General features: G+C 43.5%; 1 protein-coding gene across 1 annotated transcript in view; it reads left to right on the plus strand.

Annotated features, from left to right (window-relative positions):
• Positions 1–26,015, plus strand: part of rab11fip4a (RAB11 family interacting protein 4 (class II) a) — a gene marked incomplete at both ends in the record, with an annotated part of 83,421 nt that overhangs the window by 2,138 nt on the left and 55,268 nt on the right. The window contains one exon of the mRNA XM_083779154.1: positions 23,439–23,526. Coding sequence (XP_083635280.1) covers positions 23,439–23,526 — 88 coding nt within the window. The remainder of the gene's footprint in view (positions 1–23,438; positions 23,527–26,015) is intronic.

Below are 26,015 nucleotides of genomic sequence, written 5' to 3' on the forward strand. Positions count from 1 at the left end.
ATAGCACGCCATAGTACATATGTATAGCATAGTAGTAATTATGTATAGTTTATATGTATAGTGTATGTATAGTTTCATTATATAGATATTCCACTGATATTCCCATGCTTTTGTTCTTGCGTAAATGTAAGTCGCTCTGGATTAAGAGCGTCTGCTAAATGCCTAAATTGTAAATTGTAAATTGTAAATTGTAAATTGTAGAGTAGACCTCTAGAGCGTCGCAGTCCTGGCCCCGTTCATTTTTCCCATAGACGTTTCAGAAAGTATTTTTTTAAGGACCTGTAAGCCTCAGACAAATTGCCAACTGGGATGGTGACAAATGGCAACTCATGACAAAAAAAGGGCAGGGTACACACACTTTTTAAAATAGTTTTTCTTATTTCTAATTATTTGTTCGGCCCAATTTCTTTTGTTTATTGTCATGATTTGTCACCATCCGAGTCGGCTTTCTCCGAGGCTTACAGGTCTTTAAATTAATACTTTCTGAAACATCTATGGGAAAAATGAACGTGAAATTCTCTTCCGGGCCACTCGTCGTCATGGAAGGGGACTGCGACGCTCTATTGACCTACTGCACATGTAAACAGAGCTGCTACCTTTTAACCCATTCTGACCTGAGATCAGATTCATACGAGGTTTCCACTGGACACACACTGGGTCTGATTAATCACATTTTGAATCGGAGGCTTTTTTGTACACTATTAACGTACATTGAGGGAAATGCTGCTATTCGTTTCAAAGTCACTGCAAAAGATTGCTGCTAGCAAAAAGCTAATTTATACCCATATACAGGGGCGCAATAGGGTAGGGGACGGAGGGGTTTCGTCCCCTGCCAGCGTCACATTGGTCCCCCCCAGATGAGTTAGGGGGTCCCCCCTGGCTGGGGGGGTCCCCCCCTGTATCCCCCCTGGCTCCAAAGTTATCTTAGGAGTAATACTTTTGAAATCCTGCGTTCATAAACGCGATATATTTTGAACCATATATTTGATCCACCCCTGTTTAAATCCCAAAATGGTTTGTCCCGTTCTACTGTTGTCGGAAGTTTGGGAGTTGTTACACCGCCATCAGTGACCCAATGTGCTTTGCACTCTGTAATGATTCTAATAATACAGGAACAGGATTCAATAGGACACCACTTTTGATGTCACGCACCACTTCGGTCAGACGATCAGTAGATAGATGAATGGATTTACTTTATCCTTTTCATGTCAAGGACCCCCAAATGGACACGTATTAGCCTGTGGACCCCCCCCATTTGAAGAGAAGAGAAGGACCCCCATAAGAGAAGATTTATAGTTTTATACAGCTCGGACGGACCCTATTGTAATGCCATGTCTAGCGGTGGGAAGGGACTCCACTGAGAGCGTCCACATGACATGCCACAAACTATCATGTAGTTGTACCTCTGGGGGTCCCCGGACCCCACTTTGGGAATTATATTATTATTTTGGCTTTTGGGGGATTTGGGTAAAGGAGGAGATCGACGCCGGCGGGTCACGCCGCTATTAAACTGTCAACATGCAGGTAAGGCGCTGCAGGTTTTTCTCCCGAGTTGCATGGGTTTAACACTAACTATATATGTTGATGTTAAAACATCCTCTCCTGAAAACTTCCCAGGTGTTGTACATTTTATATAGGATAGGCTAACTTACAGATCAGATGGTCAGTGAGTTTTGACCTGTTCGAGGCGCTGCTGATAATGTGGTTAAACTTTTACGTTTTGAGATAAATGGGGAGGAGGAGGAATCACAGCCAGGTATTTCATAATAATAATAATAACTGTGCCAAAACGCAGTTTTGTATGTAGGCCTACATTGAGTCACTGGAACAACCTCTCTGTAGGACCCCAAACCCTAACCATAACCCCACGTTTTTGTGGAGGAGGAATCACAGCCAGGTAATTCATAATAATAATAATAATAATAACTGTGCCAAAACGCAGTTTTGTATGTACATTGAGTCACTGGAACAACCTCTCTGTAGGACCCCAAACCCTAACCATAACCCCACGTTTTTGTGGAGGAGGAATCACAGCCAGGTAATTCATAATAATAATAATAATAACTGTGCCAAAACGCAGTTTTGTATGTACATTGAGTCACTGGAACAACCTCTCTGTAGGACCCCAAACCCTAACCATAACCCCACGTTTTTGTGGTTAGACCCCCCCATCCCCCCCTCCCCTAGGGTGGTGGGGGGGACGGGGGGGACGGATTTTTCGGCGGCGCCGCTTTGCGGCGCCGCTATTTGTCCCCCCCTAGCGTTCGGTCCGTGTTGCGCCTCTGCCCATATACAATACAGTAACATATGTAACATAGCGTTGTTTACAAAATGCTGTACCCCCTCCAGCTGTATATACTTTTCCCATTTTCAACAGTTTTTATTACATTTTGACACTTGCTTGGCAATGTAAACACACGTTTCCTCATGCCAATACAGCTCCTTTGATTTTAATTGAATAAATGGTCTTGAAGGACGCAATCCAAACTTTTAAGTTTTTAACCCATTTTGGGGCGGGAACCCCTTTTGGCGTTTTAAGCATTGTGTTATACTTTAGCTATTGAAAAATAGCAGATCTACAAGCTTGTAGGTCTGCTTTTTTTTGGAAAAATCGTGTAAATGTGGCGCAGATATTTGAATATATATTCTTTCATTTTTAACTCAAATCTATGCTTCTGGAGGAACAACATATTTTCAGATGGGGGGTCGGGCGGCCGGCGGCCGATTGCATATATTTTTGGGGGTTCTTGACATGAAAATGTTTGAAAACCATGCACTGATATAGAAACATTTCAGAAAACTGTCAGGATTTAGAAGACATTTGTAGAATCGTCCTCAGGTCTAAATGGGTTAACATACAGTATGGTATTTGTTTGTTAATCCACTTTACACAACTAGTATATAGTATATAGTAAACCGGAAAACATTTCACTCTGGGTCCCAGACAGTATACCAGGGTTGTCCCTTCATAGTCTAGTAGTAATCGGTCGGTTTGATCTTAGTCCATCAATACTTTGTTTGTTAGTTGATTAGTAGCAGCATTTATTGTGAAATCAACATTAGAATTGTCGAGTTATCAACCTCACAACCCCGAAAAGGCTGGTCTCTGTATGATTGTATGCATGCATCAAACACAATTTTACCCTTTTGTTTGTATTAAATCAATATTAATCAACTAGTTCCTATTATGACTGATTATTATCTGACAGCTATTGAAAAATAGCAGATCTACAAGCTCATAGCTTTGAGCTTTTCTTTTATTTCGAAGTCAGGCTTAAATGGGTTAAACAGGGACAGACCTACAGAGTACATGAATGAATGAATGAATGAATGAAGACCGTAAACGAGAGTCGTGCAGACACAATAGAAACAGATCGTTGGTCAGGTCGGTGTTGCGTTACTTGCAGTGTATCTACAGTATAACAGTCGGTGACGGTTCCGTGTGAGTGACATTGAGTCATTATGCCGCTGAAGGGATGGATGTCTGGAACATGGCAGTGGCGGCATAACTCTGACGTCTCTGGCAGCGAGACAGATGACATCTTCTCTGACTGTGGAGGGAGGGGGGGGAGAGGGGCGAGGAGGGGGGGGGGGGGCGAGGAGGCTCCCCCGCCCACCGCACAGAGCCGGCGTCCTCACTAAGTGTGTGTCCTCTGTGCTAATGAAAGCTCTCCTTGGAAAATGCAGTTCTTGTTTCTTCTGTGCTTTGTGGGGGGGAAAAGAGCAGGGAGGACGAAGAGGGCCAGTGAGGACACAAGCTGTGCTGTGGGGCGAAGAAGCCTCCTGTTTGACTTTACCACTGCTTCCGCTCCCGTGCTTGTTGTTATATTGTTATTATTACGAGCAGTGAACACAGGCAGCAGATTCACGCTGCTCTTATCGCCGGCTCGCCCCGCGTTGCCGGGGTTATTTATACGCTGACAACGCAATGCATCGGTCAGCGTGTTATGGTGGCGGTATACCCACACAGCACTGGCCAGGTTATAGTGTGTGTGTGTGTGTGTGTGTGTGTGTGTGTGTGTGTGTGTGTGTGTGTGTGTGTGTGTGTGTGTGTGTGAGAGAGAGAAAAAAGGCCTATATCCCTCACTTCCCCTCTCTCTCTCACCCTCTCTTTCTCTGTCTACATCCCTCCCCCTTTCCAGTACAGACAGACAACTTGAACTTTGCAGAATAGATGACGATGAGAATGATAATAATGATGATCATCATCATCATCATCATCATCATCATCATCATCTTTTAGTATCTGCTACTGGACAAATAACAGACACTATAGATCCAGTCAAAAGATGCCGTGCTCTCTCTGTCTGAATTCCCACAAAGCACAGGAGTAGCTGTGGTTTAATACTAGCAGGGAACCTGCAGGCAGATGACTCACTACTCACTGGTGTGAAACCTTTCACTTTGCACTATACTGTACAGCTTTGACGAAAGCTGTACATTCACAGGTACAGTGTCCCGAATCTTCAGGGTAGTAGCCGGGGACACGACATCTTTATGGAAGACACTCAAAGGACCACTTTTCAACCTATCTTCATATAGGTCCTCACTAATAATCATGATAAAATGGCACAATTTCTTTCTACTCAGTCTGTGTCTCATAGGAGGAGGGCTGTGGGCAGTTTAGAAACCGGCCTCCAATGACATCATCATTAGGCAGATTATTTTCTTTACAAAAATGTCGTGAGAACGATGGCTTCCATTTTCAGGACTAGAAAGCCTGCAGTTTCTATTAGCTTGTATTCCCCATCGATGATGTCACTGGCTGCCCCACATCCCTCCTATGAGACACAAACCGAAACCAAAATTGCAGATCTACAAGCTCTTGTAGGTCTGCTATTTTTGAAAAATCGTGAAAATGTGCCTCAAATCTTTGAATATATATTCTTTCAGAGTTTCAGTTTTTAACTCAAATCTTTGCTTCTGGAGGGTCCCTCCCTGGAACAACATATTTTCAGATGGGGGTCGGCGGCCAATTACATATAATTTTTGGCGTCCTTGACATGAAATATTGAGAACCACTGATACAGAAACATGAGGTTTTTCAGGAAAAAAAATATTTTTTTAAATTTCGACGTCAGGCATAAATGGGTTAACACTAGGAAGTCTGAGCAGCCGTTCTGACCGAATTTGAGATTTCAATGTTTATTTTCTCAGCCCATGGAGTCCAGAGAAAGTTCCCCTTTCATGACTTTGTCTAAATATTCGATTGAAATCATCTCTGTTTTTTTCCCCATTTGAAACTTTTTCTAAATATGATTTTAGGCATATATCTCTTACTCAGTCTGACTATATCGGCCCATTCGACCGCTCTCCCCCTTTATCCCCCCACCCCCGCACCACTCGTTCACACCTCTTCAGCTGGAGACGTCATTGTTGCCTACACGCACTCACTTTTATTTTTATTTTCTTCCCTCTCTTATGAATACATTATTATACACCCAATGAAAATGTACACTTCACGGATTATATAGGCCATTTGGAATTAGAACAATCGGTAGAAAATTGGCCGAGAATAGCACAATAGCACATTAATTATTGCCTAAATGTAGGCTACGGACTTTTCTGAAAATGGTTAATCTGCAAGCTGCCCGACATTTCAACTTGATATGTTTCGTAGAGAGGGCATAGGCCTACACAAGCCAGAATTCCGTAGTTTACATGGTATTTTGAATTTTTTAAAATGAGCAAAAAATAAGCGAGTTATGTAAAGAGGGGTGGAGGGGAAAAGGCGATTATTTGGCACAATCAATCAAATATATATTAATTACATCGCGTAGCCTATAATGTTTCCCCCTCTATATAAAAATGACAATATATAACTCTAATGTCGTATTTCGTCATGTATGTGAACTATAGGCTGCTTGAAATACTGTTGGTCAAAGTAACTAGTTGGGCAGGCTAAATATAATAGTAGGCTATAAGCCCGTTTTCAGCTAAATGCGGAAATGTCCAGGCTAAAAAACTTATCGAACGGGAGTCGTGTTAATATTTATTTACTCGTCATTGTCATGTTCACTCCAAATAAGCAAGTATTATGTAATAAATAAATTAATTTCGTGGCTTTTTGTTCTCTTTTCTCCAGGCGCATACCCGCATCGAGATGAGCTCTGCGACAGCCGTGCTGTGCTGTTTTCAATTAAATTACTTGCAGTATAATATTAATAAATACTACATCCTATATACATTGCTTGTCTGTCTAATCATTCAAATGTTTTTCTATATGCATATTGCATAGTTTATGTAAGCCTGAATTAAAGTCTGATTACTGAGGCTTTTTCCCCCGTCTCTCTCACAAACAACGAAGCCTATAAATATTGTCACCTTTATGCATTTGTGTCAGTGTGCGCCTGCCCAACCCCCCCAACCCCTGATGTGTGGCACCTATACGGATGGCTGCAATTCGAAGTGGCCTCTGTAAAACCTGAATCCCCCCCCCCACCCCATTTCCCGAGTCGACGATCAACACTGGTCACACACACACACAAAAAACTGCTTAGGCCCAAATATTCGTTCAAAAACATACTATATTAACCCAATGAAGCATTACACTTGTTTACAACAGGGTCCACATTGTTCAATTCATCAAAACATTTAGAGACATACCAATAGACAAATAGGGAAATATATATATATATATATATATATATATATAGCTTGTCCCATGTAGGCCTAAATGTAGGCCCCCCCCCCACCCCATTTCCCCTCACTGTATATGTATCTTTTCCCTTTTTGAATCCACGACGAGTTGAGCAGTTTTTTGTGTATGTTTGACCCCGACATGTTGGAAAACGTCAAAGACTGCACAGTGAAGTTTGCTGCAATAACGGACATTTGGAATCAGTTCACAGATAACTGCATATCTTGCTACCGCGTGGTGACAACAGCAGGAATGTGTGGTGCATATATATGTGCATGACACCAATTCTCAACTTCTCAGACAATATTTATAGGCTTCGTTGTTTGTGAGACGGGGAAAAAGCCTCCGTAATCAGACTTTAATTCAGGCTTACATAAACTATGCAATATGCATGCAGAAAAACATTTGAATGATTAGACAGACAAACAATATATATAGGATGTAGTATTTACAGAGCATATTTATTTTAATGATCAATCAGTCGTATTCCGCAGAGGAACTAACGTGATAAACTTTCAAGTTATTATTTATTATATATATCATTTTTATACACATTAAAGCATTAGCTTTTTGCCAATTATTTGGGGGCCCACTTGGAATATCCTTAGTGGGCCCCGGACCACAGGTTGAAAATCACTGCTCTAAAGCAGTGGTTCCCAAAGTGGGGTCCGGGGACCCCCAGGGGGTCTGTAACTCTGAGAGTGTACATTTGGTTCCATTTGTACACTCTGAGTTTAATTAACATTGATTTTACAATATAAATTGGGGTCGCAGAAACTAGCCTATCTACAAATGGCAATCGCATACAGTACATTTTATTTTGTTTAGTTTATCTACTAAATCTTTTATTTTAAATGTGGACTCTGCCTTATTGTAGGGTCCCCTATTGTAACTAATCTAACTGATTCCAAATGTCCGTTATTGCAGCAAACTTGTCTGTTTCTTTGCGTGCTTCTCTGGTGTCCTTGTCGTCAAATCGCAGGTATCGCATTATGGATTTGAAACGGTCACGAGACATTGTTTCTCTCACCGTCTCATTCCCCCATGCCCCTTTCGCCCACAGTTGATTCAATGGATAACCAGATGTCGACATCGCACGAATGAAAAACACGCTGATGAATGCTTTCAGTTCAGTAACAGACAGATCCCATTCTTGATTCTGTCCATCACTGCGGGCAAACTTCACTGTGCAGTCTTTGACGTTTTCCAACATGTCGGGGTCAAACATACACAAAAAACTGCTCAACTCGTCGTGGATTCTGACTTTGGCAAAAGCAGTAGGACCTGGCCTGGCATTTCCCCTCACTGTATATGTATCTTTATTCTTTTCCCTTTTTGCTTCCTATATGAATTCCTGTTCTACTGGCTGGTAGCCTATGTCTTGTATAGGGCCTTGTATATCTTTTTATTTTAAGCATGCCGCCGCATTCTGTCAGAGCAGAGACATATTTATTTAAAATAATCCTGTCTCGCACGGCCTATATAGAGCCAATGAACGGAGCACATTCCCTCAGCATGTATTATTATTAACGAAAAACATAAATACTAGCCTACTATTTTATTGGTCTAGTTCAGTTGATTTAAACAAAAGTAATACATTCAGTATAGGCCTGGTTTTGATATAATGATGCGCTATAACAGAACAGGAATTCATCATATAGGAAGCAAAAAGGGAAAAGATACATATACAGTGAGGGGAAATGGGGTGGGGGGGGGGCCTACATTTAGGCCTACATGGGACAAGCTATATATATATATATATATATATATATATATTTCCCTATTTGTCTATTGGTATGTCTCTAAATGTTTTGATGAATTGAACAATGTGGACCCTGTTGTAAACAAGTGTAATGCTTCATTGGGTTAATATAGTATGTTTTTGAACGAATATTTGGGCCTAAGCAGTTTTTTGTGTGTGTGTGTGACCAGTGTTGCTCGTCGACTCGGGAAATGGGGTGGGGGGGGGGATTCAGGTTTTACAGAGGCCACTTCGAATTGCAGCCATCCGTATAGGTGCCACACATCAGGGGTTGGGGGGGTTGGGCAGGCGCACACTGACACAAAGGGCACCTACGGATGGCTGCAATTCCGAGTCGACTAACACTGGTCACACACACACACAAAAAACTGCTTAGGCCCAAATATTCGTTCAAAAACATACTATATTAACCCAATGAAGCATTACACTTGTTTACAACAGGGTCCACATTGTTCAATTTATCAAAACATTTAGAGACATACCAATAGACAAACGTTAAAAAAAATACAGTGAGGGGAAATGGGGTTGTAATAACCATTACACCTTCTCCCTGTCATTTGTATATATAGTGATGGCGTGCCGCTCTCTCAAGACGTGGTCCAGAGGCTGGTAGCACCATTCCTCGACAGAGGCCGAAACATCACAATGGATAACTTTTTCACTTCGATGAAGTTGGGGCAGTCTCTCCTAGCAAACAACACAACGATACTTGGAACTGTGAACAGACAGAGGCGAGAGTTGCCTCCATCCGCACGTGGAAAAGAACAGCTGTTCCACACACAACTGATGACAAGTGATGGTGCCACACTGACGATTTACCAAAGCAAAGCAAACAAAAACGTTTGCATTCTAAGCACCATGCACCGTTCGATCGTGATTGGTAAAGACCCCAAAGCGAAACCAGAGTCTGTAACGGACTATAATGACACGAAATGGGGAGTGGACATTTTGGATCAGATGGCACGAAACTACAGCGTCAGACTTGGCACCAGGCGTTGGCCAATGGCTGTCTTTTACAACATTCTGGACCTGGCTGCCATCAATGCCTATGTGTTGTACAAACAGTGCTTGAACAAACCGCAGCTCACCAGGAGAGAGTTCCTACAGGACTTGGCACTACAGCTCCGCGAGGAACACATGGGTGAAAAGGACTCAGTCATGCCACCACGCACCCCTCGGCGCCAGCAGCGCAGCGCACTGCAGCCGCTGCCTACCACACCACAGAACCAGCAAACTGCCAAGAGGAGACAGGATGGTCCACAGACACCAGACACGCCCAAGAAGCGACGGCAGTGTCAGCTTGACAGATGTGGAAACAAGACGCTATCCAGCTGCCACAAATGTGGCAAACGGGCATGTGGCACATGTACGGGAACAATTACAATGACATGTGTCAAGTGTCTCTAAGTATAGCAACAGAAACTGGATTTGTGTTTTCCCTGATTTTATTTCGCTTTATATTTACTTTCTTTCATGCTTTCTGATATTGTGAACAATAAGAAAAAATAAACATGGTTGAATTAACACAAAGTATTCATTATTTACCGCGTGGTGACAACAGCAGGAATGTAAAATACAGTGAGGGGAAATGAGGTGGGGGGGGGGATTCAGGTTCTACAGAGGCCAGGGGTTGGGCAGGCGCACACTGACACAAAGGGCACCTATACGGATAGCTGCATATTCGCTATCGTTATCGAATTAAACAATATCAAACGAACTTGCATAAAGGTGACAATATTTATAGGCTTCGTTGTTTGTGAGAGAGACGGGGGAAAAAGCCTCAGTAATCAGACTTTAATTCAGGCTTACATAAACTATGCAATATGCATATAGAAAAACATTTGAATGATTAGACAGACAAGCAATGTATATAGGATGTAGTATTTATTAATATTATACTGCAAGTAATTTAATTGAAAACAGCACAGCACGGCTGTCGCAGAGCTCATCTCGATGCGGGTATGCGCCTGGAGAAAAGAGAACAAAAAGCCACGAAATTAATTTATTTATTACATAATACTTGCTTATTTGGAGTGAACATGACAATGACGAGTAAATAAATATTAACACGACTCCCGTTCGATAAGTTTTTTAGCCTGGACATTTCCGCATTTAGCTGAAAACGGGCTTATAGCCTACTATTATATTTAGCCTGCCCAACTAGTTACTTTGACCAACAGTATTTCAAGCAGCCTATAGTTCACATACATGACGAAATACGACATTAGAGTTATATATTGTCATTTTTATATAGAGGGGGAAACATTATAGGCTACGCGATGTAATTAATATATATTTGATTGATTGTGCCAAATAATCGCCTTTTCCCCTCCACCCCTCTTTACATAACTCGCTTATTTTTTGCTCATTTTAAAAAATTCAAAATACCATGTAAACTACGGAATTCTGGCTTGTGTAGGCCTATGCCCTCTCTACGAAACATATCAAGTTGAAATGTCGGGCAGCTTGCAGATTAACCATTTTCAGAAAAGTCCGTAGCCTACATTTAGGCAATAATTAATGTGCTATTGTGCTATTCTCGGCCAATTTTCTACCGATTGTTCTAATTCCAAATGGCCTATATAATCCGTGAAGTGTACATTTTCATTGGGTGTATAATAATGTATTCATAAGAGAGGGAAGAAAAAATAAATAAAAGTGAGTGCGTGTAGGCAACAATGACTTCTCCAGCTGAAGAGGTGTGAACGAGTGGTGCGGGGGTGGGGGGATAAAGGGGGAGAGCGGTCGAATGGGCCGATATAGTCAGACTGAGTAGGAGTGATTTTTTTTCAGCCTTCCTAGTGTTAAGAGGAGGGGACACTCTTAACAACACTGCACCTCCCATTCACCGTGTGTCTCTGACGGTGTCCCATTAGTGGACAGACACTCCTTGTCCTTCAGAAGACCTGCAGGTTGAGTGACATACCGTACACCGGCAGTGTGTTTGTACTGTAGACAGTGTAGCCCTGCATGGCTGCGTGCTTCCATGCCGACAGTGCGATTTCTGCAGGTCGTTCACTAGTGTCCATGGCAAGGCATACATGGGCAAATGGCGGCACGGGGCCCACATGCGGCCCCCACCTTCACTTAATGCGGCCTGCAGGTTAATATTGGAATACTGATATATTATTGATTTCAGCTGTTACAATTCCAAACATCCATCATCCATCCATCTTCAACCGCTTATCCGTAGTCGGGTAGCGGGGACAACAGCTCCACCAGAGAGCTCCAGACATTCCTCTCCAGAGCAACATTAGTATCATCCTCCTGGGGAGATCCCGAGGCGTTCCAGTGGCCAGTGAGTCGATGTAATCCCTCCATCTGCGCCTTGGTCTGCCCCCGGGGGTCTCCTCCCAGTGGGACGTGCATCGAGGACTGATCCCTAGGGAGAAGCCCGAGAGGCATCCTAACCAGATGCCCGAACCACCTATAAGCTGGCTCCTTTCCAGGCGAAGAAGCAGCAGGTCTACTCCGAGTCTCCCTCGTGCGACTGAACTTCTCACCCTATCTCTAAGAGAGATGCCAGCCACCCATCGGAGAAAACACATTTCGGCCGCTTGTATTCGCAACCTTACGACCCACACTTCACGACCATAGGTGAGAGTATGAACGTAGATTGCTCAGTAGACAGAGAGCTTTGCCTTCTGGCTCAACTCTCTTTTCGTCACAACAGTGCGTTACAGCGACTGAAATACCGCCCCTGCCGCTCCGATTCTCCGGCTGATCTCCTTCTCCGTCCTCCCCTCACTCGTGAACCAAGACCAAGAACAAGACAATATACTTATTGTATATATACTTATATGTAACTCCTTCACCTGGGGCAATGCCTCATTCCCTACCTGACCCACTTTAATTACTTTTCAGTCCAATGTATTTGTATTTAAGTTCATAAAGTTAACATAGGTAGTGGTACAACTAAATGCAATTGAAATTTACTGACACTAATTTCTGGATTCCAAATAAAAATTTTTTAGCAAAAGATAATTCAGAATTGTAGTGGCCCTCTCTCTATCCTCAAAGTGTCCCGCCCCTGTGCTAAGGTTCTCCAGTGCTGTGCTGCCTGCTGGCGGTAAAAATATCAGCAAGCTGCGCAAAGCGGAAGGCGCTTCTTCCTTCAGTCCACATCCCACAACCCCAACCCACTGCACCTCTCTGCCTCCATCCCTCCCTCTGTTCTCTTGCGCTTTCTATTATCGCTCTGCCTTCCTGTTACTCTCTCTCTCTCTCTCTCTCTGTTCCTCTCTCTGTGGAAGTGTGGCTCTCATCTGTCTGTCTGCCTGCCTTTCTATTTATCTCTCTCTCTCTCTGTATCTATTCGCTATCTGTTCTTATCTTGCATTCTCTGTCGCCATAGTGATGGTAGCTTCGCTTCGCAGGGAGTTGCACCTGTACTGAACAACCAATCATGGTCATTTGGCGATGATTGGCTATATATCTGACTGTGGCTGGCTCATTTGGAAGGAACGCTCTTATTGTAAGCGACTTTGGTCTTGTTGTCCTGCAAAGTCTTTTGTAAATTTAGGGGCTTGCGGCTGGTTGTGTTTTGTTAGGGCTCGTTTCTAATCCAAAGAGTAGTTGTTTATTTGGGCTTGCTTCAGTTTAATTAATGATTCCAATTTATGAATCTCAGCAAAAACTCGCAACCAGCAACCATCCGCGGATTGCGAGTTTTTTGCTGAGATTTTGTGCGTCTAAATCCGCCATCTGCTGGTCTATACTATAGTCACTCTGCGATGTGTTGTTGTAAATTTTAAATGTTCAGAAAATCTTGAAGTGCACGTGAATGTCCTGGAATGTTTTTTGGGGGGTCTGACTGATCTGGTCAGTCAGTCCAGATCCATGTCCACTAGCCTCCAGTCAGTCAGATCCATGTCCACTAGCCTCCAGTCAGTCAGATCCATGTCCACTAGCCTCCAGTCAGTCAGATCCATGTCCACTAGCCTCCAGTCAGTCAGATCCATGTCCACTAGCCTCCAGTCAGTCAGATCCATGTCCACTAGCCTCCAGTCAGTCAGATCCATGTCCACTAGCCTCCAGTCAGTCAGATCCATGTCCACTAGCCTCCAGTCAGTCAGATCCATGTCCACTAGCCTCCAGTCAGTCAGATCAATGTCCACTAGCCTCCAGTCAGTCAGATCCATGTCCACTAGCCTCCAGTCAGTCAGATCCATATCCACTAGCCTCCAGTCAGTCAGATCCATGTCCACTAGCCTCCAGTCAGTCAGATCCAGTTGATCACCCTAGTGGAGTGTGTCCAGCTTGTGGAGGTCAGGCAGCATTCAATGCACAGCTATTGTTCTCAGCCATTGTTTGGTTTCCTCTTGGCCTGATTCTCTAAAGCCCTGGTCAGCCAATCACGCTGACCCAGCAAAGAAATAAAAAATAAAAATAAATAAGTGAGTGAGTGAGTGAGTGAGTGAGTGAGAGAGCTACAGTATGTGGTGAGCTTGTAGATCTGTGATTTCTGGTTAGTATTAGTTATTTTAGAGTACCGTATTTGAAGTGATCAAACCGCAATAGAATGCATAGAAACCCTATGTATAATGGTTTCACGCAAGCAAAAGTTAAAGCCACAATCAGCAATTTCTTCAACTGGTACAGCAGCAGCAGGTTTGACGTAATTATGCTTATGTGTGTGTGTGTGTGTGTGTGTGTGTGTGTGTGTGTGTGTGTGTGTGTGTGTGTGTGCGTGTGTGCGTGTGCGTGCGTGCGTGCGTGCGTGCGTGCGTGCGTGCGTGCCACTAGTTAGAAATGATACAAAGAACAACACATGCTGTGAGAACTAAGGTGGTGGTTCCCAAACTTTTTCATGTCAAGGACCCCTAAATTGACACTAATTAACCTCGCGGACCCCCATTTGAAGAGATATGCCATGGCAGGGACCCCCATAAGAGAGGATTTTTAACGGCTCTATCAGTAAAAGGGACACCGAGTTTGACATGCATTAGTCTACAGAGCCACATTTAATGGCATTTCTATCTCCGAGACCCCAATTTATATTGTAAAATCGATGTTAATTTAACTCTGAGAGCGTACAAAATGGAACCAAATGGACCCGTTATAGGGTCCATTTGGTTCCATTTGTACACGCTCTGAGTTACAGGACCCATAAGGGTCCATTTGGTTTCAAACTAACTTTAGCTCGGTATACCCCCTGGAACTCCCCTCAAGGACCCCACTTTGGGTAACCAGTGAACTAAACGATGCTCATAGATGAGTCATCACCATCCATCCTGTTCTCAGCAAATGAAGGATTAAAGATGGAGTGCCACCATTTTTTTCCCACCCTAAAACAGATCATCAGGTATTATTACAATATAAGGGGGAAGAACTTTTTCCAAAAAGTGTACAGTATTTGTTAAAATCATGCTTTTACGTGGACACGCCCACCAGTTCATTAAGTATGCCTGGTGGGTGGTGATGGGTGGTGATCCACCTGAACTGAAGCCGCACCCACAGCTGTAGTTGTATGATAAAGGGGGGAGGGGTTAGGGGAGGGGCTGATAGTGTGGTGTCACTATATTACTGTTTACTTCATTGGCCCGTTTGACTGTCAAGGGCTTCAGCCTCCAGGAAGAAACCCTAAATACAAAGTGAATACACCATTGCACATAAAAGCGACTCCAGGGTGTCTAATGAAGTACTGTCACCTCATAGACACATGAAAAACTGCAAAAATACAAATATTGTGGCACTCCATCTTTAAAGGTGCAGTGCTGGCCAGCGAGCGCTCGTTTCCCACTACGAGCTTGTAGATCTGCTATTTGTTTTTTATTGTGAAAATGCGGCACAAATCTTTGAATATATATTATTTCGGAAGACTTTTTTATTTATTTCGATGTCAGGCCTAAATGGGTTTTAATCATGTCATAATCATAGTAATCTGTACGGCATTCCCCTGTCCTCCTGGTAACGGTGGTTTCTTCCAGTTTGGCAGTGGCTGCATATTTTATTCCACAACCAGGCGTCGGCAATAGGAATGAATGGCATTCACATGAGCATTGTGACTGAGCTGAAGTGCATTGAAGAAGTGCATACATAACATCTTGCTTCAACGTGCTATTAACCATTCTGACCTGAGATCAGATTCTAAAAATGTCTTCTATGTCAGTCGCTCTTCGATTAAAAAAAAAATAGCAGACCTACAAGCTCGTAGCGCGCCACTCGGTGGCGCGCTATGAGCTTGTAGATCTGCTATTTTTAAATAGCTAAAGCATAACGTAATGCTAACACCAAAAGGGGTTACCGCACGAAATGGGTTAAAGCAATGTTGAGCTTTGGTACAACCTTTGTCCATAATCTTTATCCGTTACTTCTGTACTCCATGAGCGAGAGAACCAGGCAGGACGTAGCAATTCTGTCTCTCTTTCAGGCAATGGGGCTCTGTGCAAGCCAACACTTCCGCGTTCAGTTTGGGCCAGTCCAGAACGCTTCCGGTCGGCAGCCACTCGTTCACTTTGAACGTACGATTTTGTAGGAATAAAGTTCAGTACTTTAAATTATACAACACAATTTCATTTGATAATGTGACGGCATAGTTTTTCATAGTTTGTATTATTTGTGTTGCGACGTTAATTGACACGATGACACGAGTTAGAAACGTCTTAAATCTCCTGTTAAAAACGAGAGGTCTTCATCATGGATTTTCTTTGTTGCCATGTCACACACACATCTGTGTGTCGTTTGTGCAGTTTATTCACAAGCCATTACATCCTCGCTGGTATGAAAATATGTCTCATTAAGACATATTTAGTATTTAATAGCCTAAAGACAAAATTAGTTAGTGTTGTTATTGCCCAGGCGGTTCGCCTGTAGTAGGCGTTTGATATCTAATGGGTGAGGAGAGAGAGCGGAGTTAAGCTAAGTTGACGTCTCCATTTAAGCCTTTCTGTTGAGCTGGCACTGAGCCGGGAGATGCTGACTGTGTGTGTGTGTGTGTGTGTGTGTGTGTGTGTGTGTGTGTGTGTGTGTGTGTGACTGTGTGCGTGCGTGCGTGCGTGCGCGTGTGCGTGCGAGCGTGCGATAACATTCATTAGACAGAATGTGCATTAGAGATGCCGTGCATATGAAGTAGTTATTAGTATAAGCTGTGCTTTGGACAGACATCTATGATCCACTCGTTGCAGGGATCCACAGTAAGCCGGTTTCACCATAAACACGCTTCTATTTCCTACTGTAAGCTCTTCCTCTTCTTCCTGCTGTCTCTCTCTCGGCCATACACCGAATATTTGACTAGATTTCTTTGCTCTTATACGGATACATTTGCATAACGTCAGGCTAACATCTTGTCAATCTTTTTTTTTTTGCTTGGCTTCGTGCAGACGTGCACTCACTGCATGCATGCCTTGGGCACCGTCGCATTTAATGCGAGATGATGATGAAGGTCGCATTCTCATTCCGAGATGTCACGGAGCAATATTCTTTTGCTGCTCTTTAAATCAAACAAGTTTGTGTCGCAAGCCTTCAGTCCCGGCTGGCTCCCGACCAAGCGAGTTATGGTAATCAAGTCACGTGAATCACGATAGCATCCACATCACTCTCTCAGTAACCGTGAAATGAGTCTATACAGCTCTTGTGCTATGAATGTTATCAGTCTTTATGTAAAGAATGTCTTTCCCACTTAAGCACTATATGCTTCATCATACTGCAAATAGCCAAAAATGTGTACAAGATCACAGAGCTTTGTGACCCGTTATGAGTTTGCAGATAATATAGCTATATTATTAGCTATTTTCTTCTAAATCTTTGAAGATTTTGAAAAGGCTCACTTTGACAGGCCGGAATATAGTGGTGGGTATTGCCTGCAACCTCGCGATAGATACAGTATACTTACAGTATCACAATACAGAGGCCACGATACGATATATATCTATCTATTATGTATGATTATTATTTATTGATTCCAAATAATGACCTTACTACAAGAGCTCTTCTTTATTATTCTGTAGTATTGCACAAATACAATAAATCACTTTCAGGCCCACAGAGATCTTTAATTAAAATAAACCCCCCTCATGGGGTATATATATATATATATATATATATATATATATATATATATATATATATATCGATATATTGTATTGTATATGCCCAGGGTCAATGTGGTTAAGATGGTGTTAACATGGTGTCATGTTTCCAGCTTGTGGATGTGATGTTATTCTAAGTGTCAGGAGTGCCTGGTCGACAACAGTGTGTCTTGGAGAGAGAGAGAGAGAGAGAGAGAGAGAGAGAGAGAGAGGGGGGGGAGAGAGAGAGAGAGGAGAGAGAGGGAGGGAGGAGAAGCAGCGTCCTGGCACTGACGTTACCCTGGGGGAGAGAGAGGGAGGCCTGTTGCAACGTCAGTACTTCTGGACAGTGGTGGTGGGGGAAAAAATAATGTTAGACTTAACCCATTTAGGCCGACGTCGACATTTAAAAATTGTCTTTTTTTTCTGAAAAACCTCATGTTTCTGTATCAGTGGTGCTCAATATTTCATGTCAAGGACCCAAAAATGATCTGTAATTGGCCACCGACCCCCCATCTGAAAACATGCTGTTCCAGGGACCTCCCCAGAAGCAAAGATTTGAGTTCAAAATGTTCGCTCTGAAAGAATATATATATTCAATCTCTTGAGCACATAATACGATCCAGAGCCAGAAGGGGCGTCTACCGTCTACCTTTATAAAGAAAACCACTTCTCTGCTACAAGGACTCTGCTTTCCAGTGTTCCCCCCCCCCCCCCCCCCCCCCCCCCCCCCCCCCCCCCCCCCCCCCCCCCTGTTGTTGGCTATTTTTCACCAGTGTGGCAAACACTATATCTTCACTCAAGGACAGAGTGTGTCTGTCTGGTACCAAAATGGACCCAAGAGTCTACTTATTGGAATGGATGGTTGTGTTGGTTGCACAGTGTCAGCGTGTTACTGTAGCAGCATACAGAACAACCCTCCTCAGCGTGTACAGTGCATGTTTAAGCAGCATATACAGCTTTGAGGATCTCTGATGTCTCATTCTCATTATCTTATCTGACTCTCCCTTCATCCTCCCCCATATCTCGCTCTCTCAACGCTCTCTCTCTCTCTCTCGCTCTCTCTCTGTGTGTGTGTGTGTGTGTGTGTGCGTGTGTGTGTGTGCGTGTGCTTGTGCGTGTGCTTGTGCGTGGCTCGGTGCTTGATAGGGGAGCACAGTGGATGCCCAACATATGCACTAGTTATTTAGAAGGACATCCAACACATGTCTGTGCATGTGCTTCATAAACCTCTCTCTCTCTCTCTCTCTCTCTCTCTCTCTCTCTCTCAATTCAATTCAATTCAATTCAATTCAATTCAATTCAAAGTATATTTTTTTCTCTCTCTCTCTGTGTCTCAGTTCTTCAAGCATATCTCAGTTCCTCACAGATTATATATTGGCATTCATAGACTGCCAGACTCAATATTGTGTTAAAAAAAAAACAATAGCTATGATTTTGTTGCTGCTGCTGTAGCAAGGATACTTTGCTATAGGTGTAACCTTCTGTGATATCAAGTTGCAGAATAGCAGGTGTGCTGACGATTGGAATCACTTGGTTTCAGCGTGTTGCAGGCAGTGCGCAGGGCCCAGTGTGCAGGGCCCAGTGCGCAGGGCCCAGTGCGCAGGGCCCAGTGTGCAGGGCCCAGTGTGCAGGGCCCAGTGTGCAGGGCCCAGTGTCCAGGGCCCAGTGTGCAGGGCCCAGTGTGCAGGGCCCAGTGTGCAGGGCCCAGTGTGCAGGGCCCAGTGTGCAGGGCCCAGTGTGCAGGGTGCAGTGTGCAGGGCCCAGTGTGCAGTGTGCAGTGTGCAGGGCGCAGGGCCCAGTGTGCAGGGTGCAGTGTGCAGGGCGCAGTGTGCAGGGCCCAGTGTGCAGGGCCCAGTGTGCAGGGCGCAGTGTGCAGGGCCCAGTGTGCAGGGCCCAGTGTGCAGGGCCCAGTGTGCAGGGCGCAGGGCCCAGTGTGCAGGGCCCAGTGTGCAGGGACCAGTGTGCAGGGCCCAGTGTGCAGGGCCCAGTGTGCAGGGCCCAGTGTGCAGGGCCCAGTGTGCAGGGCCCAGTGTGCAGGGCCCAGTGTGCGCCGTGGTGGTGCTAAACACATGGACTGGCTCGGTATAAAGACGTGATCACATTAGCAATAAATCCACGCAGACAGCACCATAAAGCAGGATGGCGTTAACCCATTTATACCTGAGCTCGATTCTATACAAATGTCTTCTAAATCCTGACAGTTTTTCGGTCAAACTCTAAAGTAGCTCGCACTGCCTCGCACTGTTATTTTCACTACTTTTGTGTGACACCCTTGTCGACACTTCATCTGCACTGACCGCACTGCCAGCGAGATACGAGATGGCTGCCCTCTGTTCACGATGCCAAGTGCTGCCCAGAGGAAACACACTCATTCAGGATTCACTCTTCTGATAGAAACTCTCATTTCCTTCACTGTCATCATCTCCTTTGATGCAAAGTGCCTCATCATCCGAACACGATTTGCTGAGAGTCCACATTTCTTTTCGGTAGAAAGTATAGAGGATAGCAGATCTCTACAAGGTCGATGTGTCGCTGACTTATATAATTATTTTTTTATATCGTCACGGACGGTACAGTTGGTAGCTTAACCCATTCTGACCTGAGATCAGATTCTAAAAAATGTCAGTCCTTCGATTTTTCAAAAATAGCAGACCTTGTAGATCTGCTATTTTTCAATAGCTAAAGCATAACATGATGCCAACACCAAAATGGGTGCCCGGTCAGAATGGTTTAAGATGAAATGCCAAATGATGTCAAATTATTTAGACGTCGAAATTTAACAAAAAATGCCTTTTATTTTCTTCAGAAAAACCTCATGTTTCAGTGGTTCTGAAACAGCTTCATGTCAAGGACCCCCAAAAATATATGTATTTGGCCACCAACCCCCCCATCTGAAAAGATGTTGTTCCAGGGACCCCCCCCCCCCCATAAGCAAAGATTTGAGTTAAAAACGTTAAAACGTTAAAAACGATTTTTCAAAAAAATAGCAGACCTACAAGCTCATAGAGCTTGTAGATCTGCTATTTTTCAATAGCTAAAGCATAACATGATGCTAAACACCAAAAGGGGTTCCCGTCCCCAAAATGGGTTAATAAGAGTGGATTTGTAAAGATAATGTTTCAAACAAGCTCATATAGGACTTCATTACATAGCACATATATATAGCCTTTTAGTATGCAGCGCCAACGAGGAATGCTAATGTTGTTCCAGCCTCGCTGTGGAAGGGGGGGGGGGGGGGGCGCACGGGGTAGCTGAGATGTTTTGAGTGGAACTACCAAGGGAAACCAGGCCTGCGCATTGAATCTTTCATGCGTCTTAGACTTACGTAACCATGGACTCACTCTGAGCTGAGAAAAATGTAAAGCAGGCTCTGGCTTGGCAACGGAGAGACATCCCACTCAGTGAGGCCAGAAATATACTGTAGTGGTCTCGTAGGAAAACACAGATTCATGTCTTTTTTTTTTGCAATGCTTTCCATATTGATCCCACCTCCAGAATCCAGGAAATCCTAGTTTGTGAAAGTGTTCACTCTGTATTTTTTTTTTTTGTTTGAGTGGTGCAACCACTCCTACCACTCCTGTTCTGTACTTTAGCTACATAGAAATGTCTATTTGTATGTCTCTAAATGTCTGTATGTCTTTAAATGTTTTGATGAATTGAACAATGTGGACCCTGTTGTAAACAAGTGTAATGCTTAATTGGGTCGTCCACTCACAGTTGACAGTCTTTGTATTGAGTTTGTGCTTAAAATGTACTGTAAATTCTACAAACTGTTAATAAATATTTCAATCAATCAATCAATCACAACCAGCAATGTCTGTCCGTGCCTATGAGGTCATGAGCACGAGTATATGGGGTTTTGGGGAGTCTTGTTTCCCTGTATCTGAAAGGTTTTAAATTAACAGCGTTGAGACAAGATGCTATACGACATATCACACTGGACATTGACCCATTCTGTACGGGAACCCATTTTGGTGTTAGCATCATGTCGTGCTTTAGCTATTGAAAAATAGCAGATCTACAAGCTCATATCGCGCCACCGAGTGGCGCGATACGAGCTTGTAGGTCTGCTATTTTTGAAAAAATCGAAGAACGACTGACATTTTTAGAATCTGATCTCAGGTCAGAATGGGTTAATCAGACCAGTGTGTGTCCAGTGGAAACCTCGTATGAATCTGATCTCAGGTCAGAATGGGTTAATGGTGCAGCGGGAACTTTTCATCAGCACCACCCCCGGGGCCGGTTAGAGAGAATCTGCGGTGGATTAATTTAGTCTTTTCAGGTTTCCCCCAAGAATATAAATTATCATCTTGACTGAGCTATAAATGATTACAAGTTAATCCATTCTGGACAGGGTGGGTTAACTTGTAAAAACTAAGCATTATGTTATACTTTAGCTATTGAAAAATAGCAGACCTACAAGCTCATAGCTCGCCACCGAGTGGCGCGCTATGAGCTTGTAGGTCTGCTATTTTAGAAAAATTGTGAAAATGTGGCACAAATCTTTGAATATAATTATATTCTTTCAGAAGACTTTTATTTATTTATTTTGACGTCAAGCCTAAATGGGTTAATACATTGTGAGTTTACAACACATATTTCCTCAACCAGGTGTGTGCGTGCGTTCGTGCGTGCGTGCGTGCGTGAGTTCAGTGATCCGCGCTCGGTGATCCTTCAAGGTTATACCGTCCTGTCTGTGTTTTGATGGATGGTGTGTGTAACTCTGCACTCCTCTGACCACCATGCATGCACACATACACACACACACACACACACTACACACACACACACACACACACAGTAGTAAAAACATGATTGACAGTGTTCTTTTTATATTATGACAAGCCGTGTCATCATACCTGTGGTGTTTTTTGGCAGATGATATCTTTTGACAAGGACATGTTTTACCACCTATTTGACTTGGTGTTGACATACTGCGGATGTGATACATTGACGATTATTTTCACGAAGGACAGATGGAAGATGTGCAAACGTAGCATGGGCATCATATATTTAATTTAGACAGTCATATGTATCTTAAATAATATTAACTCAAATTTATTCTCTTATGCATACCATCCATAGCCATCTTATACCCAGGGATGTGATGCTCATAGTGATATATACTGTATAATACAAGTAGATACATGAAGAAATGATTTAGAACAGATTGGCATTCTTGAATATTTATTACGCTACTTTTGATTCTCTTGCGTGACACGGTAGAATGATAAAGTCATAAAAGTGGTTAGTGGTTAACCCATTCTGACCGGGCACCCATTTTGGTGTTGGCATCATGTTATGCTTTAGCAGATCTACAAGCTCATATCGCGCCACCGAGTGGCGCGATACGAGCTTGTAGGTCTGCTATTTTTGAAAAATCGAAGAGCGACTGACATTTTTAGAATCTGATCACAGGTCAGAATGGGTTAATCAGACCAGTGTGTGTCCAGTGGAAACCTCGTATGAATCTGATCCCAGGTCAGAATGGGTTCATCAGACCAGTGTGTGTCCGGCGGAAACCTCGTATGAATCTGATCTCAGGTCAGAATGGGTTAATTCACGAAGAAACAACATAAAAACTTTTAGAATATGCAGATGCAGAGGTTTCTGGCCCGACGGCGAAGATCGTGCAGAGCTCAACATTTGTTCACTCCCTGAAGAAGGTCGAAACGTTGGATTCTTGTCAATAAATATACAGCATCGTGGCTACGAGTGTGCGGCCTTTTTCTTATTTTTCCTTGTTTACTGCCTTAGGCCAGCACCTCACCAACGCTGGTGTGTGTGCCCTTTCCTGTTTTGTCTACAAGCTCAACGTTTGCAACACAGTCAAATGCTCCAAAAGATAAATTTGGAGCATATTTATCCGTCAATAAATGTATCTTTTGGAGCATATGAGTGTGCGGGGTTCCCTTCTCTTTTCCTATGTTGCTTTTTGAACCCAGCACCTCCACGAAGTGATGTGCGTATTGTACTATAGTTTCTGTTCGACGTTTGTAACACGCCATCTCTGACTCTCTTGCAGGTGAAGAAATTGGCTAAATACCTGGATCCCAACGCTCATGGGAAGATCAACTTTAAAGACTTCTGTCATGGGGTGTTGGCTATCAAAGGTAAGAAAGAAAATGTGTGGATGACATTTATTTTCTTAAATATTTGAGTTTTTTTGTTTTACTTCTCCTCTGATCAAACAGGAGGCTCTCCAAAGAACATTCTCTTCTAGGAGAGAACATGAATATGAATAAACTGCAAAAACCTGCATCTCTGCAGTCAAATATATTCCTGCATAGTATTAACACAGCATAGTGCTTGCCTCTGTACGGCACAGGCATTTGATTTACATTTGATGTGTGAATGTGCTCCAGTGTCACTCTCCTCCCATGCACACCGGCGTCTCCGTCTGGGTGGAACGGTCGAGTCCTCGAAAACCTCATGTGCCGGAAATCGTAAATCGACGACCAACTCGAGCTTGTAGATCTGCTACTTTTGGGTACTTTTGCAGTGATGTAAATAGATTTTCAAATGTGATGAGTCCCGGGATGCAGGGATGGTCTTTTAGAGATGAGTCCCAGGGACATTTTATGAGTCCCACTTCAACGACGTTATAGGAGTCATATTTAGCAATTTCATTGTATATGGTTATAATGTGGTTATATTCATGTAGAAAACAGAAGAAGAAATTATTATTATAACTAAAGCTAGCAAAATAAACTAGAATAGAAAACAGTACAGTAGTGCATCCCGTTGATGCAGATGTCGTTGTTTTATTGCGTCCCTTAACTATAAACTGCGTTTTGGGATGCAAAACGCACCCTATTTTAATCTCTGCTTTTCTGTGACTCCGTCTGTAGCTTTATTTACAAAAGTTAAAATATGGAGATTAGAGGTTTCTTTTTTAAATATATTTTTTATCCCACAATTTTGTAACCCATTTTTCACCCCTGTGTCAATCATCTAATGTGATCCTGGGCTCTACACACCCTCCACCAACCTAGTCCCCATATATGGGGGACAAGGGGAGAGCAACGGACTTGAACTCATGCTTCCTTCATGCCTGAGTGTCCAAGTTGCTCCTTTACACCTGACAGGGGGGAGTTTCTCTGGTTGGACGTAGCGCGTGGAAGGAACACGTTATTCCAACCAGTTCCTTTCCCCTCCATCAGGCGCCCCGGCTGGCCAGGGGGAGGCAGTTTAGTGACCAGGATTACTGCATGTTTTTTGTGAGGGTACCTATACCCTAGGGGAGAACATGCAAACTCCACACAGAAAGGCCCTTTCGCCAACCCCGCCTTCGGGTATATGGGCACTGATGACGCGGAGGAGGAAACACGCCGCCAGCACCCACAGGAGAGAGATTAGAGGTTTCAGCAGCGATATTCTCCTTAATGGCTGGATACTGATTTTACAGAGTTCACATTGCAAAGCACCTTGCAGAGCTGCTAAGGATGGAATCCTACCCAGGGATTTCCAATGTGGGTCACCTGCGCGAGCGCCAACGTTTCTACTGCTGAGCAATAACAGAATGCACCCTCTTTAGTCAGAGGGTAGCTTGCATTTGGTTTAGTGCAGGGGGTCCTCAACAGGGGGGGTCCCGGACCCCTACAGGGCCTCTATAGGGCTGTAGGTAAAATCATCATGGTTGCAGCCCCTGCGCTTGCAGATAGCCCTTTTGGGGCAGGAACCCCTTTTGGTGTTTTAAGCATTCCGTTCTACTTTAGCTATTGAAAAAATAGCAGATCTACAAGCTCATAGCTTGTAGGTCTGCTATTTTTTTTTTAAGTCGTGAAAATGTGGCACAAATGTTTGAATATATATTTCAGATTTTTAACTAAAATATTGGCTTCTGGGGGGGGTCCCTGGAACTACATATTTTGAGATGGGGGGTCCGTGCGTGGCCCAATAGAGATAATTCATGAAAAAGGTTGAGCACCAACTGACATAGAAACATGGGTTTTTCAGATTTTGTTTTGGATTTAGATTTTTTATCGACCTCAGTCCAAAATGACTACAATTGTTGTCTTCTAAATCATGACAGGTTTCTGAAAAGATGTGAAGCATTCTCATTTTCAAAAAATAGCAGATCTACAAGCTTGCAGATCTGCTATTTTTCGACAGCTGTGAAAAAGTGATTAAAAGCTATGACGTGACACAGACGCGTCCTCGGGTCTAAACGGGGTATTTATCCCATTCTGACCGGGCACCCATTTTGGTGTTGGCATCATGTTATGCTTTAGCTATTGAAAAATAGCAGATCTACAAGCTCATATCGCGCCACCGAGTGGCGCGATACGAGCTTGTAGGTCTGCTATTTTTTGAAAAATCGAAGAAAGACTGACATTTTTAGAATCTGATCTCAGGTCAGAATGGGTTTAATCAGACCAGTGTGTGTCCAGTGGAAACCTCGTGTGAATCTGATCTCAGGTCAGAATGGATTAAAATGCAACGCAGCTTTATATAATCCTCGTCCACTGATCAGTGATCAGTGGTAGTGTTACCGGAGCACGCTGAGTGAAACGATCCACAGCTGCTGCTTGTTCTTCTTGCCAAGTCCCTCACGCAATTGGTCGAGATCATCATTTTGTAATTAAAGAAATGCTCTGCT

This window comes from Protomyctophum parallelum (genome assembly GCF_964188405.1).
Source record: "Protomyctophum parallelum genome assembly, chromosome: 13".
Lineage (NCBI taxonomy): Eukaryota > Metazoa > Chordata > Actinopteri > Myctophiformes > Myctophidae > Protomyctophum > Protomyctophum parallelum.